Here is a 20,571-nt window from a genome sequence, read left to right as displayed (position 1 = left end):
CCGAATTGCTAAAGCAATCCTGAGAAAAAAGAACAAAACGGGAGGCATCACAGTCCCTGACTTCAAAACATACTACAAAGCTACAGTAATCAAAATAGCATGGTACTGGTACAAAAACAGGTGCACAGATCAATGGAACAGAATTGAAAGCCCAGAAATAAAACCACACATCTATGGACAGCTTATCTTTGACAAAGGAGCTGAGGGCATACAATGGAGAAAAGAAAGTCTTTTCAACAAATGGTGCTGGGAAAACTGGAAAGCCACGTGTAAAAGAATGAAAAGTGACCATTCTTTTTCACCATTCACAAAAATAAACTCAAAATGGATTAAAGACCTAAAGGTGAGACCTGAAACCATAAGGCTTCTGGAAGAAAACGTAGGCAGTACACTCTTTGACATCAGTATTAAAAGGATCTTTTTGGACACCATGCCTTCTCAGCGAAGGGAAACAATAGAAAGAATAAACAAATGGGACTTCATCAGATTAAAGAGCTTCTTCAAGGCAAATGAAAACAGGATTGAAACAAAAACACAACCCACTAACTGGGAAAAAATATTTGCAAGTCATATATCTGACAAAGGCTTAATATCCTTAATATAGAAAGAACTCTCGCAACTCAACCACAAAACATCAAACAACCCAATGAAAAAATGGGCTGGAGACATGAACAGACATTTCTCCAAAGAAGATATACTGATGGCCAATAGGCACATGAAAAGATGCTCATCATCGCTGATCATCAGGGAAATGCAAATCAAAACTACACTAAGATATCACCTTACACCCGTTAGAATGACAAAAATATCTAAAACTAATAGCAACAAATATTGGAGAGGTTGCGGAGAAAAAGGAACCCTCATACACTGCTGGTGGGAATGCAAACTGGTGCAGCCACTATGGAAAACAGTATGCAGATTCCTCAAAAAATTAAAAATAGATCTACCATACGATCCAGCCATCCCACTACTGGATATTTATCCAAAGAGCTTGAAGTCAGCAATCCCAAAAGTCCTATGCACCCCAATGTTTATTGCAGCACTGTTTACAATAGCCAAGACGTGGAAACAACCTAAGTGTCCAGCAACAGACGAATGGATAAAGAAGATGTGGTACATATATACAATGGAATACTACTCAGCTGCAAAACAGAACAAAATCATTCCATTTGCAATAACATGGATGGACCTTGAGAGAATTATGTTAAGTGAAATAAGCCAGCGAGAGAAAGATAATCTGTGTATGACTCCACTCATATGAGGAATTTAAAACTATGGACCAAGAACAGTTTAGTGGATACCAGGGGAAAGGTGGGGTGGGGGGTGGGCACAAAGGGTGAAGTGGTGCACCTACAACATGACTGACAAACGTTAATGTACAATTGAAATTTCACAAGATTGTAACCTATCAATAACTCAATAAAAAAAAAAAAAGATGGGACAGGAAAGGAGCCTGTGATATTGTGATTTATAATAAGAAATATGTACTTGGTCTTCACCCCAGTTTCTGGCCCAGAGCTTTTAAAAGTGTTGGAATTCCTTAAGTGGTAAGAGCCATAAAGGTGTCTTTTGTTATGTTAATGAGGCGACTCTGAAAGCTCCTAGGTCGCCCCGGGATGGGGGCTGGTTGCCAGGGCAACCTGGAGAGTTGGAACTTTCTGTCCTGCCCCTGCCCCCCCCTTGGGGGAGGGGATCAGGGCTAGATCTTGAGCTCACTCCTCTTGGACCACCGATTTAATCAATCGTGCCTATGTAATAAAGCCCCCATAAAAACCCAAAAGGACGGGGTTGGGAGAGCTTCCTGGTCAGTGAACTCCTGGAGATGCAGGGAGAGTGGTGCGCCCTGAGAGGACGTGGCAGCTCCTCGCCCTGTCCCCACACCTTGCCCTGTGCATCTCTTCCATCTGGCTGTTCCTGAGTCATATCCTTTTGTAACAGAGCGGTGATCTAGTGAGTAAAATATTTCTCGAGTTCTGTGAGCAGTTCTAGCAAATTCGTTGGACCCAAAGAGGGAGAAGTTGGAGCCTAGCCAGCCATTTCAGAAGTACAGGTAACAACCTGGGCTTGTGACTGGCATCTGAATTGAGTTGCCAGGGAGGGCGTCGTTGGAACCTCCAATCTATAGCCAGTTGGTTAGAAGCGTAGGTAACAGCCTGGGCTTGTGACTGGTGGCTGAAGTGGGGGTGGGGGTGGGGGCAGGCCTGCGGGACTGAGCCCTTAACCTGTGGGATCTGACGCTGTCTCTGGGTGGACAGTGTCAGAATTGAGTTGAATTGTAGGACACCCAGCTGGTGTGAAGAATTGCTTTGTGTGTGGGGGGAAAACCCACACATTGTAATGGGGTGCAGAATCGTAGAACCACAGAGAAAGTTTGAATGGAAGGGAACCAACAAGTCCACAAAACAAAAAAATTCCTTGGATAGCATAAATACTGAAACTTGTTTTGCCTTACCCACTAGAGTGGTTATAGATCGTAGTGTCTGAATATAACTGAAGTGTGTCACAAGTAATAATAATGAGTAGTTGAGTAATTAGTGAAAACAAATATAATACCAGTGTTTGCAAATGAGATTACCTAAAAATTAGAGTCAGAGTGTCCCTCAATAATTATTTTTACTCACGTATCAATATATTTTCTTCGAAGGAATTTTAAAAAACCCTGGAAGTCCAGCTCTTACATAGATAATTAACAGCACGTGAGTGTTTTGTTACTTCTTTTGTGTTGTGTTTCATACACTTTTGGGGTTTTGGCAATTTCTCTGTATCTGTGAGAATGTGTCAAGCCTGCAGTACCCTGTGTCATTCTCATGTTGTGGTAGAAAAGCTGCCACGTAGGATAGGATATTTCTTCCAGACAATAATGCATAAAAAGTTGGCCTTTAAGCATATTGAATCTGTCATAGCGACAGAAATTCCAATTTAAAATTCAAAAAGGTCTGAGTACTATTGGCTTAAAAAATAAGTATTTTCATGCTCTAAAGTGGTTATTTTGAAATAAAACTGAGTACTTAAAAGATCCTTCAGAGTGGATTATAATAAAGATGGAACACTTATTTATACATTTTACATTAAAACTTTGTCAACATAATTTAAGTTCTGCCTTCTTTGTATGCTAGTGTATTAATTGCAAAATAATAGTTTGTCTAAGGCAGTTGTAAGTTTTAATTTTTAGTGATCGGCAAAAGTAGTGAGGTGTAGTGCCTAGTGAAGGCTAAAAGTGCAGCTTGTGTTTCACAGTTATGTCTCTCACTGGTAAGTCAAGTATTTTAAGAAGGGAAAACCAAGGGTTGTGGATGTCAGTCAAACATACAAAGGCATTAGAAAGGAAAACAAATAATTGAATAGTTTTTCCCCTTTGACTTTGGTACATAAAACCAGAATAGGTAAAAGTCACGGGTTAATTTCCATGGATGAGTTTAAGGATGATGCGTCAAATTGTTTTCTAAGAAGCTCAGCTCATTTTGATGCCTGGTAAGGGAAGTAATTTGGGGGCGTGTTGGACTTGCTGTTGCTTCTTTATTGTCTCTATCCTCAATCTGTAATGTTAATTCCACAAGAGCAGAGAGTTGCCCACTGTGCACTGCCATATTCCCTTATGCTGAAAACAATATGTGGCCCATTGTAGATGGCTTAGCACATGTTTCTTGAATGATTAAGCTTTGAGTTTTTATTTAAACATATATGTTTTTTTGGATGAAGAGAGAAAAATTTAGAAAGAGACGAATTCTTTAAGTATCCTGGGATCATAGATACGGAATTGTAGAGAAGAGAGGTTCAGTGTGCTGTATAAAAGGAGAGAGAGATTCTGGAATACAGGGAAAGTTTGAGCAGAGATGGAGTGACTGGATAGAGAAGGACCAGTGTTTGTCCTGAGAGTTTCTCTGATATTAGGCCCCTCCTTGAAAGCAGCTGTAGAAATTCAGTTCTGCAGAGTTTAAAATAAATAGAAATGGTTGCCTCTTATGAAATAGAATACTAGGTTATTTAAAAGAACATGATATTAACCTTTTATCCAGGTAAAAATGATGCTTTTTCCATCTTGGAAGATGTTGAGATGCTAAGTTTGTGAAAAAGTGCTGTGTATTCTAAAGGCAGTCTCATACTGCCATTTTGGTTAGGTTTTGCATTGCAGGAAATCCAATTTGCATTCCGGTAAAATCTGAATGAAGGGGAGGGAGGGCAGTGACCCTTAAAGTACTTTTGTTTTTCTAAAATAAAACTTTAAGCTTTATGTAAAGCTTAAAACTTTACTTCATATACTAAATTTTCACACTGATTTGCTTGAGCCTTCCTATGGGAAGGGTTTGTTGTTATGTCAAATTCTAAATGATTTGAATGATTATTGAGTTGCTCAGTTCTGTGTAGGATACTGCTGCTCTGACTTGGTAGAAAGCTTGTTCTAGCCCCGTTAGATAATGCCTAAATATCCTTGACTTGGAAAACCAGCTCCCTTAGAGCCTTGAGACTGCTTCTTGAAATCAGGTAAAGCAGTGTGGTACCCATCTGTTAACTCCACTTGGATTGAATGGGATTTAAGAAAGGTGGCGGTGTTATTCTTGGATAACTTAGTTGTAGTGCATCTTTGATATTTTTTTTCCATTCAAATCGTTCCAAATTATATCTGAAAACGTTATTTTCAAATTCTTAAACTTCAAATATTCAAGAACCCTGCACAGTACATTATAGAAACGGAAAAGAAAATTACATTTTTTGAGAATTACTGTGTGTTTGGTGTTTGCGAAACATGTTTATTAAAAAAAATTCTCCTGGTGTTTTTGTGCATAGCTTTATCTCAGTTTTAAAGACCTGGAAAAATAGTGAGAGTGGTTGTTACTGGCCTTTAGGCTAGGCAGCTTGTAAGCAGCAGACGTGAGATTTTGCAGGAGTTATGTTTGAATCCAGAAATAATTTTTTTATTGCTCCATACCTATTTCTTGCTCTTAATCTCTCAAGGTAGCAAATGAGGAAAAGGTTTCCAATTCTTTTTTTTTTTTTTTTTCCTTTTTCTCCCCAAAGCTCCCCACTACATAGTTGTATATTCTTAGTTGTGGGTCCTTCTAGTTGTGGCATGTGGGATGCCACCTCAGCATGGCTCCATGACCGGTGCCATGTCTGCGCCCAGGATTCGAACCTACAAAACACTGGGCCGCCTGCAGCGGAGCGCACAAACCTAACCACTCAGCCACGGGGCCGGTCCCAAGGTTTCCAATTCTTATGTAGTGGTAGGGAGGTAGCTGTTAAAAATAGTAGAGTAGAGCAGAGTATGCTATGCTGAGACCTGACGTTCTTGCCCAGCAGTACTGGAAATCTAGAAATGTGGAGAACTTGACAGGTAGAAGAAACCGAGAAACCGAGAGAGAGAAAGGTGAGACTATGTGAGGTAGGGATGGCAAGCAACTTGAGGCTTTGCTGATGGAATGTTCTGCAAGAAGCAGATGATTTAGTTCTGTGGGTCTGAGAGCAAAGTTGTTTTCGTTTGGGGGAGAGGTTACACGCTACCACCTTTTCCATTTACCTTAAAGTTATTTTGTTTAAAGGGATAGTCCCCTGGTTATCCATAGAATATTTCTGTCTAGAATAATTGAGCCCCTGACTTTTGTCAGATATTTTTGATTTGTCTATAGATGGAGGGTTATTGGGATATGTATAGATGCAAGGATTTTGAGCATAAACAAAACAACACAAGAATATAATTTTAAGTTATTTTAAATCAAATGATCTGCAAAGCAAGAGAGCAGTCCGTGCTATATATAACTGTGGGGAAAATATATATGACAAAATAGACCATTTTAATCATTTTTAAGTGTACTGGTCACAGTGGTATTAAGTACATTCACATTGTTGTGCACCCGTCTCCACCATCCGTCTCCAGAACCTTTTCATTTTCCCAGCCTGAACTCTGTACCCCTTACATAATAATTCCCTGTTCCCCTTCCCCAATCCCTGATAACCACCGTTCTGCTTTCTGTCTCTAGGAGTGTAGGTGCCTCATGTAAGTGGAATCATGGGATATTTGTCCCTTTGTAACTGGCTTATTTCACTTAGCATAATGTCCTCAAGCTTCATCCATGTTATAGCATGTGTTGTAATTTCTTTCCTTTTTCATGCTAAATAATATTCAGTTGTATGTATATTCCACATTTTGTTTATCCGTTCATTCATCCTCGGGTTACTCCCTGGAAAGACTTTTTACGGAGAGAGAGTATGTTTTAATGGACAAGATAATAAAATTAATTCTAGACTTTCCTACCTGTGTTTTGGTTAAGTCACTCCTTAGAGCCTTGGTTTTCTAATTTATAGAAAAATACCACAAATTCTGTGTAAACTGTGAAGATTTATCCAAAACAATACCTCTTCGATGTTGATGTGCCTCAGGACTCATCCCCTCTGCCCAACTTGCCTCACATCTGGGAATATATGATGCTGCTTCCCACTCCCGCCCCCAAGATCGTGACCGCTTCACTCTCAGAAGGACGTGGGAGGGAGTAGAGGTTGTGTTTATTTTGGGGGAGAGGAAAAAAAACCCTCCCAGGTGATGCTAATGAATCCATCTTCTCCCACCCCTTGTGAATACCTAGAACCAGTCAACTAAGGTTCACAATCTTGTGGCACCACAGTCTCGTGGCACGTTAGAACCAGTCACTGGGGGAGATTTTTTGAAAAGTACTGATGCCTAGACTTCACTCCCAAATATTGTAATTTATTCAATCTGGAGAAGGGTTTGGAGGTCAATGTTTTTTAAAGCACGTCAGGCGATTTTACTATGCAGCTAATGATGAGGCCCATTGGTCTAATGAATAGAGAATTGAGGGTTTGGTTGCTTTCCTGTACACTTTTGTTAGTCAGGTAGCGAAGAATTCCGTGTTAAACACTTGTAGTCTGTAGCCTTGTCTTGGCTCTGGGAGTGCCTGTAGCTAAAACCTTGTCAAAAGTGGGATGTCAGGGTCACTTGACAAATTCACTTGTATCGGAGTAGTAGTATATAGTTTGAACCCTCTCCAAAGAAAAGTTGACCCAAAGTTTTGAAGTTTCTGTTAAAACCACTTGTGAGGTTGTTTTAAAAATGCTTTATAATGCCCTAGTATCCGTGATAAATGTTAGTTGTGTAATCCTTTCTGAAATGTTTTTGAAAATCAGATTTTATTACCTGGTTTATGTCTTGAGTATACACATTTTTACGGTGCATTTAAGGCATTGGCAAATTGAAGACAGTTTTCACCATTCCGTAATTGAATTAACAAGGCAACTAAGTGCCTTGATAATGTCTTTTGAATCCCAGGAGAAAAGTGAAATATTATGTCATAAGGCTATACTTGTATGTTTTCTTGATATAACAGCTGATGTGCCATTATCAGTTTATGAAGTTGAATAAAGCATTCATGAAACTGTAGCTTTTCACCTTGCCCTCTCATTTATATAGCCACCTCCTCCTAACTAGATTGACTGGTAATATTTTTTTTGAACAGTTCCTTAATTTGTGTTTTTTGTATCTAAAACAAATGTACTTTTTCCTTCTATTTGTAGGTTATGCAATGGTCTCTGCAAGATGGTTTATTCTTGAATTGGAGCTTTTTAAGACTGACAAATGCTGGTACTTCATCTTCTATAAGTGGACTATAATTTCTTTTCTCAAGACAACTACATAAGCAGACAAAATTGCAAAGATCTGCCCTGTGTCGAGTATGACAGCCACGACTCGTGGCTCTCCAGTAGGAGGGAATGACAGCCAGGGCCAGGCTCCTGACGGACAGTCTCAGCCACCCCTCCAACAGAATCAGGTAGGACGTTTAAGATACTAGTTAAAGCTACGTGGGTATGTATACGGTGGGATACTAAATAATGCAGCATGTTCTGAATAATTTGCAAAGTAACCATAAAACTGTTATTTTAAGAAAAGTAAATGGAAGTCTTACATAGTAACAAGAAAGCTCAAGTGCTATATAGATGGTGATGCTTGAATATGTAGCCCTTCTTCTGGTGTCTTATAGTGACATTCATCGTTAAATTAAGTATTTAAGCCCTGTGTCAATTCCGGAGCAAAGCATTAAATCATTTAGCGTAGCCTGGAAGGTTAAGAGCACAGACTCAAGTCATACTGCTTGTCTTCAAATTTCAGCTTTGCGCCACACTAGCTTTATGACTCTGGGTAAATTATATAGCCTCCAAGCCTCAGCTGTTCATGTGTGAAATGGGGATAACAGTAGTGTAACTACTTGGTAGGATTGTTAAGAGGATCAAGTGAAATAATGTTTGCTAAGAGCTTAAAATAGATTTTGGCATTAAGATTTTGTGTTGGCCTCATAACTCATAGGGTAGTAGTCTTTCTTTTTCTATTCTCTGGATGAATTTGTGTAAGATTTCTATTTCTTCATTAATCATTTGGAAGATTTTACCGTGAAACCATCTAGCCTCAGGTTTTATTTGCGGAAAGGTTTTAATTTCACATCTAACTTTTCTTTTAATAAGGGAATTTTCTGAATTGTGTGTGTGTGTCTTTTGGTAAGTTGTGTTTTTCAAGGAATTTGTCTATTTCATCTAGATTGTCAGATTTGTTGGGGTAAAGTTGTTTATAATACCCTTTTTATTATCTGTTTAATGTCTTAAGATCTGTGGTAACATCTCCTTTTTCATTTCTGATACTGCTAATTTGTATTCTCTCTCTGCTAGGAATTTATCAATTTCATTAAACCTTCCTCCAAACTAACTTTTGGCTTTAATAGTCTCCCCTCCCCACTTGTTTGCTTTTACCCTTATCTCTTTGTTTGTTTTATTTCCTTTGGATTTGGATTGCTGTTCTTTTTCTCGTTTCTTGAAAGTTCAGTAATTGATTTTTCAACCTTCTTTTCTAATTTATACAGTTTTATATTGCAAAACATAAAACTGAATAAGACAGACATACTAAAATTTGTGATATGCAGCTCAGACAGCGCCTAGAGGTGAATTTATAGCTGAGGTACATGCACGTGAATCACAAACGTGCTGCTTACAGCTGGTACGTGTTTATCTAGAATTCTGTAGGGATAAGTTTTTAGGCAAAGATATTGTTATTGCACAGGGCTTACATTTGTCATTTCTCGATAAGTTTTGATTGTCCAGGTCTTACAGATTAGATACTCTCTATTACAAGTATGCTAGAAAAGAGCTGCGCATGCGCTCTCCCTCTGCTCCCCCCATTTCTTCCTCTCCCTCTGCCATTTTAGAGAAGTGAGTGAGTCAGGTTTTAATTTTTTTTTCCCCAAATAAATGTGTCAGCTTTATTTCCTTTCCTCTCTGGTTCCCACTTTTAAGACATAAAATACTTAAGTATATTGTCACAGGTCTTGGACAGAGTTGTTAAGTCTTTCCTGTGTCATAAATTTGTTAGTCAGTGTTCAGGTTTCTTTAAACATAGTCAAAGGTTTGTGTTGGATGCCAGAGATTTCTATTTTTAAACCAGGAGCTAGTAGTTAGAGTTGCAGTATCTTTCGCTCTCTCTTTTCCGTGTTATACTTGCATTGTACATGGACTCCTAACATCTTTTGCATTGTTTGTGGCTTGTATGACTTTAGACAAAAATTAAACCTCTATTCTAAACTTACTTTTATTTTAAAGTGTTGGTGATAATTTTTAGAGCTCTTGGGTTTGTGATATTCAACTTAACATAATGCCTCCACATTATGTCCTAATAGTTGTTTATGTGTTTGAAGATGACTGGTAATTAAAACAACAGAGGAACAAACGAATTCCATTCTTAACTCTCTGTAGAATTCCCTCGCTCTTTCAGTTTCTTATTCTCTACTTTTTAATGTTAGGATTTAAGTTATTTCACGAGATTTAACACTACTGGACCAAGAGAACGCAACCATAGCATTAATCACTGCCAATTTAAGGGTCACTTTTGGAATATGCTTTTTACATATTGGCATAAAGGGAATTTCTCCAATCAGTCTGGTTTTTCACCTAATGTATAATATTGCTTTAAAAGGGTGTTCCCACAGGACAGAATTTTGGGCTCTAATGTGTGGTAAAACTCAGTGATAAATGAAATAGCCTCTGCGAAGGCACTGTGTGATGAACACTCTTGGGTGCTGCTGTTGGGAGGGTATAAACTTTCTGGAATGGAATTTGGCGAAATATATGTCAGTGGCCCTAAAAAAAACCAGTTTATGCTGTTGTTGTAGTAATTACATTTCCAGGATCCTATTGTAAGGAAAACTTGAAGTTCAGTACAAAGATTTATATATGAGAAGATTCATTACAGCTCTCTTTATGTTGGCAATAAAAATCGCAAAATACTAAATGTTCCTTAATTTTGTTTAATTCATTTGATACCCTGTGGCCATTAATCAACTTTAAAAAAAATATTCTTAATGATGTGGGAAAATACTCAAATGTTAAATGGACACAGACTTAAGCAGGTATAATCCCAATTTTATTGAAAATTCATGCATATACATAGGCGGCTTTTTGTTTTTTACTGGTAGAACAAAGATTATAAGGAAATAATTGAAAATGTCATTGGCTCTTATCTGTCGGTGTGGTATTACAGGTGTTTTAATTGTTATTTTTGTCTTTACAATTTTTATGAGCATGTATATAATATTTATATATACTGGAAGGGGAGGGTTTTTTTTTTTTAAATAATAAAGCAGACTTCCTAAATTACATATTTCACATACAAATACTTATATTAGGCTTCTAAAACTGGAATTCTGTGCTGCTGTAGATTCTTTTTCCTTGAGGCTAGCTCTGTAGTACCTGCACAGTGTTCACCATCTTAAGTAGAAGTTCGCCATTTAGTTACAAATTGGTTCTACATGTTCGTATATACACTGTGTAAGTGAGGAGGATTAATGGTGGTGTACCCAGCTGTCTTCAATACAGACGTTTACTTATGTACCTAATAGGTGCTAAAATGATAGGGAAAAGGGCCATCAGTCTACAGTGGGTAGGAAATTCAAGAACAGAGAAGTAAAAATCAGCTTAAAATTTAGATTGGTTTCAGTTTGAAAGGGAGAATACCATCTGCTTTCTAAATTAAGAATAAAAGTCATAAAGTTCGTTCATTTAGTTGCAAAATATTATGCACAGCTAACATAGGGTGGTAAGAGAAAAATGTGCTAAAAAGGAAAAATCAAAGAATAAAATTAGCCTTATTAGTTGAAAATGACGTGAACTATTTAGAAACCACAATCATAAAGTTTTTAATAATTGGATAATAGTTTGAGACTAGGGAAATTACAGAGTAAAATTTTTCCCCCTTTAAATTAAAAAATAAAACTTATAAGTCAAACTTTTTAATCTGTAAAATGTGATTTCATATTTGTATAGTAATTTCTATTATGACAGGGCTTATATAATGGGAAACGTAAGCAGAGAAGCAGTGTACATTGTGGTTAAGAACACCAACTTTAGAATTAGACCTGGATTCAAATCCTGACCAGACTTGGAGCTGTGTGACCTTGGGCCAATTACTTATTGTTGGAGTTTTTCCTATCTGTTAAATGGCAGTAGAATACTTCCTTATGCTGTTGAGAATCAATTGAAATTATTTTAAAGCAAAGTCACACAGAGACTGCCTGAAACATCAGAAGTTTACAATGATCATATCTTCTTTAAAAATTTACGTTGTTTCCCCCTGATCTGTGCTGGTGTTTGAGTTATTAGATGTAATAGAAACCTAAATCTGGAATATCTGATTTTTAATTAAGACTTCATCGCCTGATTCTTCCAATGAAAATTCCCCGGCAACTCCCCCAGATGAGCAAGGTCAAGGTGATGCCCCACCACAGCTTGAAGATGAGGAACCTGCATTTCCACATACTGACCTGGCAAAGTTAGACGACATGATCAATAGGTGAGTTGATTTTGTCTTGCTTTTTAGTGTGTGTCGTACGTAGGAAAACCAACTGAATTTCTCAGCATAGTAATTAGTAGTAGATAAGAGAGTGAACAGGAATATCACAGTAACCACACTGCCTCCTTAATAGCCTTGACATCTTAGTCATTGCCAAGTGCTCTGTAACCCATGGTTCTTTGTGGATTTTAAAAATGAAAGGGAGTAACGATGTCAATGGTTTTCAGATTGACGATGACCCTAGCTGGTATGTTTTCTGTAGTAGAGCCGTATGTGTGATTTCCATTTTTGAGAGTTTATGAAGATTTTTTCCTTACTAGTGTGTTGGCTGCTGGGGTTGCTAGATGACTTTAGTAATTTTTGCATGGTCCTGAGGTAAACCAGGCTGTAAGGAGATTGAGTTCCTTGGAGCCTGCCCCTCGTGAACCCTTGCCTAGGCTGAGGCATTTAATCATCTCAGTGATTTGTTTCTCTTGATCTTCATCTCGGGGCAGTTCAGAGTGTAAGTTTTCACACTTGTAGGACAAACATCTCTCCCCCGCACACACGCACTTTGGTTATTTGGAGGAAGACTCTGAGAGAGTGAAGATTTAAGCTTAGGTGCAGGGAATTAGAAAGAATTAAAGAAGATAAGGGAAAAGCATCTCCAAAGAGGAAAGCAAGGAAAACACACTTATGGGCACTTGCCTTACTGAGTTGTTTTGTTGTATTTCACTTTCTAAAAAATAGCTTAACACCATTACATGTAATGACAGGGGAAATAGAAACATTGTGTGTTGTTTCGTTTTGTTTTAATTCTGATTACATAAGTATGCATTGTTAAACATAGAAATATATTATGTTGATAAAGTTCTCTATAGTTTCTTCCTTACATACACACATCCCAACCAAAAATTCCTAACAATCAGGAGTACATTCTTCCAGAATATCTTTGTGTTTATTATCATATGTATTGATTTTTCTACAAATATAGGATTTTTACTATAATATCATTTTATGACTTGCTTTTCTCACTTCATTTATCTTCAGTATTTTTTCTATGAATAAATATATATATAATTCATTGTTTTTAATGGTATTTTTGAAAGAACACATTAAATGTGATTCTGGCACATGCCTATAGTAATGGCATATAATGAATTATAGTCAAACAAAGAAAAATTATGTGAAGTTGTTTGTAATGTCCCTGGCGTCATTCTCTATAGCAGAGACATCATAGCGAGTGATTGTGCAGTGCTGCCTTTTGTCTGGTGATGGGTGATTGTTAGTAAAGTGTACCTATGTGGATTCGAGGATGAAGTTGCATATTAGCAAATCCTCAGGGGAAGAGAAATACAAATGATGTTTTTTATCTAAATAAAAACAAGGGCAAAGATAGTATACATTGCTTTCTAATAGATTATGTGATCATGGAGCACTTTTTATCAAAACGAGAGTTCTTGGGGCAGTGGGTGAAGTTGAGTGGTGGTGAGGAGGAAGGGGTAAGAAAAAGGATGGACTCTAGATGATTGGGCTGCCAGCCACTGGGACCACAGGAAACCCCACCTGGGCGTGTGCTGCATCCTTGTTTGAGGGTGCAAGGGTGCCTTTGGATTCATCGAGACTTGGAGAGCCAGGTTTCACTTAACCTTCAGGAAAAGTTGAGGAATTATGATGAATTGAGGCAGAAATCAGTCATCTGCCACCTAAACTTTTTCTTGGTGAAGAAGTTGAAGACAACTAAGAGGTTCATCATAATGTCTCCTCTAACCTGAATCCTGAAAGAGCACTTTCCTATGAACTTTCACAATAGATATCAATTAATTAATATTTGATTATGTAATAGTTTGATATTCTGTTATTAAAATAATTTCATTTTTTCCCTCTCATTGCTATATGTTTGACAGTTCCTTAAAAAAAATCTTTTTGTAGACACAACTTTTTGTAGAGACAACAGATGTCACTTAGTCCCACAAAGCAGATAGTCTGTGAACCTTTGTTTTACTATTTTAATGTTATTTTAATATTTAATATTTTCATGCTGATATAAGTGAGTAATTAGTAACTCATTTATAGTGCCTCTTTTAGTGTGCAACCAATAAACATCTTTTTATATTATTAAAACTCTTAGGCCTCGATGGGTGGTTCCAGTTTTGCCAAAAGGGGAATTAGAAGTGCTTTTAGAAGCTGCTATTGATCTTAGTAAAAAAGGTAAGTTTGGATGTTGTTATGCTTTCCAAAATGTGTGCTACTACATACACTTTCATTTCATCCCTGAAAACTTTGTTTTCCTCTCTTATAAACACTTACTGTATATTCCTAGATTAGAACTTGTAACTAAGCTTTCTTCTTCTTTTTTTCTTTTTAGATTTTTTTTTATTTTTCCTTTTTCTCCCTAAAGCCCCCGGTACATAGTTGTATATTTTTAATTGTGGCATGTGGGACACTGCCTCAGCTTAGCCTGACGAGCGGTGCCATGTCCGCGCCCTGGATCCGAACTGGTGAAACCCTGGGCCGCCGAAGCGGAGCGCACAAACTTAACCACGAGGCCAGCCCCTAACTAAGCTTTCTTGATACGGCTTATGATACATATCTAGAGTGAGAGTTTATATCCTTTGGACAGCCTTCAGGGGTATTTGTGAACTCTCTGAAGCTATACTTAAAATTTGTGTATATTCAGAATTTGTGTGTATTCATATTTAAAGTAAACTCTCTAGCTCATATGTTGATTATTTTGTTAATGCACAGAAAATCTTTGATTTTTCTCTAAAAGACAAAAAACTTGAAAGATGAGGTTCTATTTTGTTTTAATTTTTATTGAGTTAATGATAGGTTACAATCTTGTGAAATTTCAGTTGTACATTATTGTCTGTCAGTCGTGTTGTAGGTGCACCCCTTCACCCTTTGTGTCCACCCCCCACCCCACCTTTCCCCTGGTAGCCACTAATCTGTTCTCTCTGTCCACGTTTTTAAATTCCTCATATGAGTAGAGTCATACAGAGATTATCCTTCTCTAACTGGCTTATTTCACTTAACATAATTCCCTCAAGGTCCATCCATGTTCTTGCAAATGGGATGATTTTGTTCTTTTTTTACAGCTGAGTAGTATTCCGTTGTATATACCACATCTTCTTTATCCAGTCATCTGTTGATGGGCATTTAGGTTGCTTCCACGTCTTGGCTATTGTAAATAATGCTGCAATGAACATTGTGGTGCATGGGACTTTTGGAATTGCTGACTTCAAGCTCTTTGGATAGATACCCAATAGTGGGATACCTGGGTCGTATGGTATTTCTATTTTTAATTTTTTGAGGAATCCCCATACTGTTTTCCACAGTGGCTGCACCGGTTTGCATTCCCACCAGCAGTGTATGAGGGTTCCTTTTTCTCCACAACCTCTCCAACATTTGTTACTATTTGTTTTAGTTATTTTTATCATTCTAATGGGTGTAAGGTGATATCTTAGTGTAGTTTTGATTTGCATTTCCCTGATGCACAACGATGATGAACATCTTTTCATGTGCCTATTGGCCATCCGTATATCTTCTTTGGAGAAATGTCTGTTTATATCCTCTGCCCATTGTTTGATCAGGTGGTTTGTCTTTTTGTTGTTGGGTTGTGTGACTTCTTTATATATTTTGGAGATTAACTCCTTGTCAGATATATGATTTGCAAATATTTTCTCCTGGTTAGTGGATTGTCTTTTAGTTTTGTTCCTGGTTTCCTTTGCCTTGCTGAAGCTCTTTAGTCTGATGTAGTCTCCTTTGTTTATTTTTCTTTTCTTTACCTTGCCTGAGTAGACATGGTACTCGATACTTTTAAGACCGATGTCAAAGATTGTACTGCCTATATTTTCTTCTAGAAGTTTTATGGTTTCACATCTTGCTTTCAAGTCTTTAATCCATTTTGAGTTAATTTTTGTGTATGGTGAAGTATAATGGTCTGTTTTGTTTTGTTTTGTTTTTTAAAGCTTCATAGGTTTTTTTTTTTTTACAGGCTTTTTTGGTGAGGAAGATTGGCCCTGAACTAACATCTCTTGCCAATCTTCCTCTTTTTTTTGTTCTCCCCACAGCCCCAGTACATAGTTGTATATCCTAGTTGTAATTCCTTCTAGTTCTTCTGTGTGGGATGCCACCACAACATGGCTTGACAAGCAGTGTGTAGGTCCGTGCCCAGGATCTGAACTGGCAAATCCCAGGCTGCCAAAGCAGAGTGTGCAAACTTAACCACTATGCCATCAGGCCGGCCCCTTCTTTCATTCTTTTGCATGTGGCTGTCCAGTTTTCCCAGCACCATTTATGGAAAAGACTTTCCTTTCTCCATTGTATGTTCTTGGCTCCCTTGTTGAAGAGCTGTCCATAGACGTGTGGTTTTATTTCTGGGCTCTCACTGCTGTTCCATTGATCTGTGTGTCTGTTTTTGTGCCAGTACCGTGCTGTTTTGATTACTGTAGCTTTGTAGTATATTTTGAAATCAGGGATTGTGATGCCTCCAGCTTTGTTCTTTTTTCTCTGATTGCTTTAGCTATTTGGGGTCTTTTATTGCCCTATGTGAATTTTAGGATTCTTTGTTCTATTTCCGTGGAGAATGTCATTGGGATTCTGAATGGGATTTCATTGAATCTGTATATTGCTTTAGGTAGTATGGAAATTTTAACTATGTTTATTCTTCCAATCCATGAGCCTGGAACCTCTTTGCATTTCTTTATGTCATCATCAGTTTCTCTCAATAATGTCTTATAGTTTTCATTGTATAGGTCTTTCACTTCTTTGGTTAAATTTATACCTAGGTATTTTCAGAGAGTAAAACGCTATGAAGTATTTAGATTCCCTATCACATGGTACTGGTAACCATTTTGTGTTTAAGGTCCTGTGTCATAATTTGAAATATTTTCAGTTCATCTTAATATTGCTTGATTTAATGTACTTTTATAAAGTTAAGTATTTTTGAAGTTCATTCAAGGTTATTTTTGTTTCTGAATCAGTTACCTTTTTGACACATAGGAACTTTGATAATACTTGCAATATGATTACCTTTTTGATCTCTCACAATAGATAATGCTGTGAGTGTTTTTCCAAGGCTAGTCTGCATTTGTTAGCTGTCAGTGAACAGTTTACAATTATTTGTTACCTTTTATCATATAATTGGACATTGAAAGGTAATCAGAGAAATGTTTTGTTTACATTAATTTTTCTTCCCTTTTCTTAGGCCTTGATGTTAAAAGTGAAGCATGTCAGCGATTTTTTCGAGATGGACTAACAATATCATTCACTAAAATCCTTACAGATGAGGCAGTGAGTGGCTGGAAGTTTGAAATTCATGTGAGTCTTGCATTTGATTTTAAAAAATCAGATTTACATGGTGATACTTGTGAGTGTTTTCTCATTTATATATACATAAAATGTATATTTGGTTATATATTTGATCCGTCAATTGAATTAAAGGGTCTCAAAATGAGAAACTTTTAAAATAGCTTTTATAAATTACACTTTATATTGACGGAAGTATGATCATTTAGAATGTGAGATTTAGAGTTAGGAAACTTTGGTTTACTCTGTCTCCTGGGTTCTCAAGTGCCTTGTGACCTTAAGTCACCACATTTCATTGAAATTTTGAGATGTACCAATCACTCATTTTATGTACCACTAAGGAAGAGAAACACCCAAGCTGAGGAATCTAATATCTGGGACACAAAGGGGTCAATGCAGAGCAATGAAGTTAACCATACAGAAAGAGACAGCAAAGAAACCTATATGTCTCGACCTTGGCACCAGTTAGATGGGGGAAAATATCTTTAAAATTTAAACCACAAGGCAGTATTCAAACAGTTTTGTAGTCTGAATTCAAGTTATAACTGTGATACAAAAAATCCTCAAACGGAGAATTTAAACTGGTCTCAGTTTGGTGGTGTCCCCAAGTGACTGGCAGAAGCAAAGACAAATCTTCTCTACAAACACCTTCAGTCTAGGAAAATGGACTATGCATTGATTATAAGATACAGTCAGATTCCAGAGATCTTAAAAAGTGAAAAAATGTGCATCTTAGATTGATGAAATGCCCTAGTTACTCCAAGTCTCTGTTCCTTGTATATACTGTGGAAATAGGGTCATAATTTGTGAAGGAGGTACTTTTGTGCTCTGAACTGTTTCTCACAGAGAACGATAGCATAAAAATCCCAACGTCTCCTGATTCAACATGTAACTTTATAGGTATAGAAATGGAAATTTTGGAAGTCGTGTCAGACTTTTGCATTGAGGCTTAGATAGCAAATGTACTCCTTGAATAATTAATATGTTGTTTAGATTTTAGAATTATTGCCTCTAGTGTATAAATTCCAAAGGAAAAACAATGGTAATTTGCATCGTGTCTGTGGACATAGAGTAGTGCCTACTTGATTTTATAAGCCATTACAAATGGCTTTTGAAAGTAGGTAGTATATATAAATTATAAAATAAATGCTAATTTGTCTTTCTTGATATATCAGTTTGGTCCTCCTATTAGTGAAATGAAACATAATTCAAATGATTTGTATAGAAAAATAGATCATTATTAAGATATAATTAATTAAGATGGGAAACATTTCTGTTTGGAATTGTAGTGTTTTGATCTTATAAATCACCTTTTTCCTTTATATAACAGAGGTGTATTATCAACAATACTCACCGCCTGGTGGAGCTATGTGTGGCCAAGTTGTCCCAAGACTGGTTTCCACTTTTAGAACTTCTCTCCATGGCCTTAAATCCTCATTGCAAATTCCATATCTACAATGGTACACGTCCATGTGAATCCGTTTCCTCAAATGTTCAGTTGCCTGAAGATGAACTCTTTGCTCGTTCACCAGACCCTCGATCGCCAAAAGTGCGTTGGTTTGTTATTTTCAAAATTAAATATTATAGTTACTTTGCTCTGCCACAAAACTTTAAATGATCTGAACCTCCTGTTAAGATGGGGAAGAATAATTTCATATTACTCTTAAAAGGATTCTGCGTTATTTTGTGTTTTAGAATCTTTTCCCCCCCTCAGCTTTATTGAGATGTAGTTGGCAAATAAAATTATTATTTTTTCTTTCTTTTTTTTTCGTTCTCCATGTAGTTAGTCACCATTGTCTTCTGCCTAGCCTCTTGGCAAATAGACATAATTTGGGTTAATATGAAACAGACGATGTTTTTCCTTTTAAATACGAGTAGAGTAGGTGGTTACTTCTTTGACCAAAGCCATGATTATTTTAGACATTCTAAGATTTTGACTCCCAGATCAAGTACATCCTATAAATGTCTAATAATGTCATAAAACTAAAATTATAGAAATTATAAATGAAAGCAAAATAGTTAAGTGTTAATGAAATATATTTTATATACATAAATGTGAAAGTTCTCCAGGATAAATTTTCTATAGCAACATAAACAGTATACACTTTAAACAATGTTTCCCTAAACTATATTTCTTTTACTAAGTTTTAAATAATTAACTATATATAGTTTTCAAATTTCAGATTTTAGGGAGACATTTTTAATATTATGGGCCTTATAAAACAAGCCAGGAAGATTTGAATTTATACATACAATGCTTGGTTTCTTCTGTCAAAGGTGGCTATCATCAGGGTGTGTTGAACTTAGAGCTGAGATTTTCAGGTATTTCCCAAGGGTCATGTTATCTAATTCAGGCTTACTTTTATTTAAGTAAATCAAATTAATGTCTAAACAATGGCAGTCTCCGAAATATACCTGTATTCCTTTTTTATTTTATTTTTTGCTCTATAGGTTAGTAAAGAGACTCACAGAGAATAACTTGATTTAAGATGGTTTCTGGTTGAAGATATTTTTATATTTTCCTTTGAAGCCTAGCTCTTCTTGAGTATTACTACTGAGTATTCCTAATTTCTTAAATATACGTTGCTGCTGAAAACATGAGAAGATTAGCTTTAGACTAACTCTTTACTTTGTGCATGTGTGCTATTTTATATATATCATATGTAACTGTTGAGTATATCAGCCTAATAGTTTCATTCCAGTTATTGGAGAAATAAAAATACATACTGCATAATGAATATGTACTATCTTAGAATTGCTGAATACCAAAAGGGACCTGGTGAATTAAATGCTCAGATTTTTAATTGTTTTGAATAAGCTTTTTAAGACCAAATAAAAATGTAGGAAAATCCTGTAATTATATAGAAATATGGTAGTTGATTTATTAGAGAATTTGATTTAGATTATCATAAAATCATATCAAAACTACCCTTAGCTACAATATTCTCTCTTTAAAGCATTTACCTTTTATTTAGCATTTACCTTTGTCTTGGACCTGTGTTTTTGTTTTTAAATCATTGTAGAAATTATTTTTGCTTAAGGCTTAGTAGACAAATTGCCCCCCCTTGTTTTTCCCTCAGTGGCTTCTAAAATGTGGCCGTTTAGAAGAAAGCAAGGTATAAAAGGTTGTCTTGAGTACATAAATTTTTAGATGTATTTGATTCTTATACAGTCAGCCCTCCATATCCATGGGTTCCTCATCTGCACATTCAACTAACTGCCTGTCGAAAGGCCTACGGTGGTTCTGTCTGGACTGAATATGTACAGACCTTTTTTTCTTGTCTTTACTCACTGAACCATACAGTAAAACAACGATTTACATTGTATTAGGTATTATAAGTAATGTAGAGATTATTTAAAGTATACAGGAGGATGTGCGTTGGTTACATGCAAATACCATGCCATTTTATGTTAGGGACTTGAGCATCCTTGGACTTGGGTGTCTG

The 20,571-nt window shown here is 36.6% G+C and overlaps 1 protein-coding gene across 4 annotated transcripts in view; it reads left to right on the top strand.

Annotated features, from left to right (window-relative positions):
- USP9X (ubiquitin specific peptidase 9 X-linked) overlaps positions 1 to 20,571 on the top strand; it is a 147,624-nt gene that overhangs the window by 41,196 nt on the left and 85,857 nt on the right. For all 4 annotated transcript variants that reach the window (XM_046673909.1, XM_046673907.1, XM_046673908.1 and 1 more), the window contains exons 2-6: positions 7,525 to 7,778; positions 11,691 to 11,836; positions 13,947 to 14,026; positions 17,025 to 17,137; positions 18,456 to 18,674. In XM_046673909.1, the coding sequence (XP_046529865.1) occupies positions 7,683 to 7,778; positions 11,691 to 11,836; positions 13,947 to 14,026; positions 17,025 to 17,137; positions 18,456 to 18,674 (654 nt within the window). In that variant the 5' untranslated portion in view covers positions 7,525 to 7,682. The remainder of the gene's footprint in view (positions 1 to 7,524; positions 7,779 to 11,690; positions 11,837 to 13,946; positions 14,027 to 17,024; positions 17,138 to 18,455; positions 18,675 to 20,571) is intronic.

This window comes from Equus quagga, chromosome 10 (assembly GCF_021613505.1).
Source record: "Equus quagga isolate Etosha38 chromosome 10, UCLA_HA_Equagga_1.0, whole genome shotgun sequence".
Taxonomy (NCBI): Eukaryota; Metazoa; Chordata; class Mammalia; order Perissodactyla; family Equidae; genus Equus; species Equus quagga.
The sequence above is the reverse complement of the archived record's forward strand: the minus strand, read 5'-3'. Positions and strand labels throughout refer to the sequence as shown.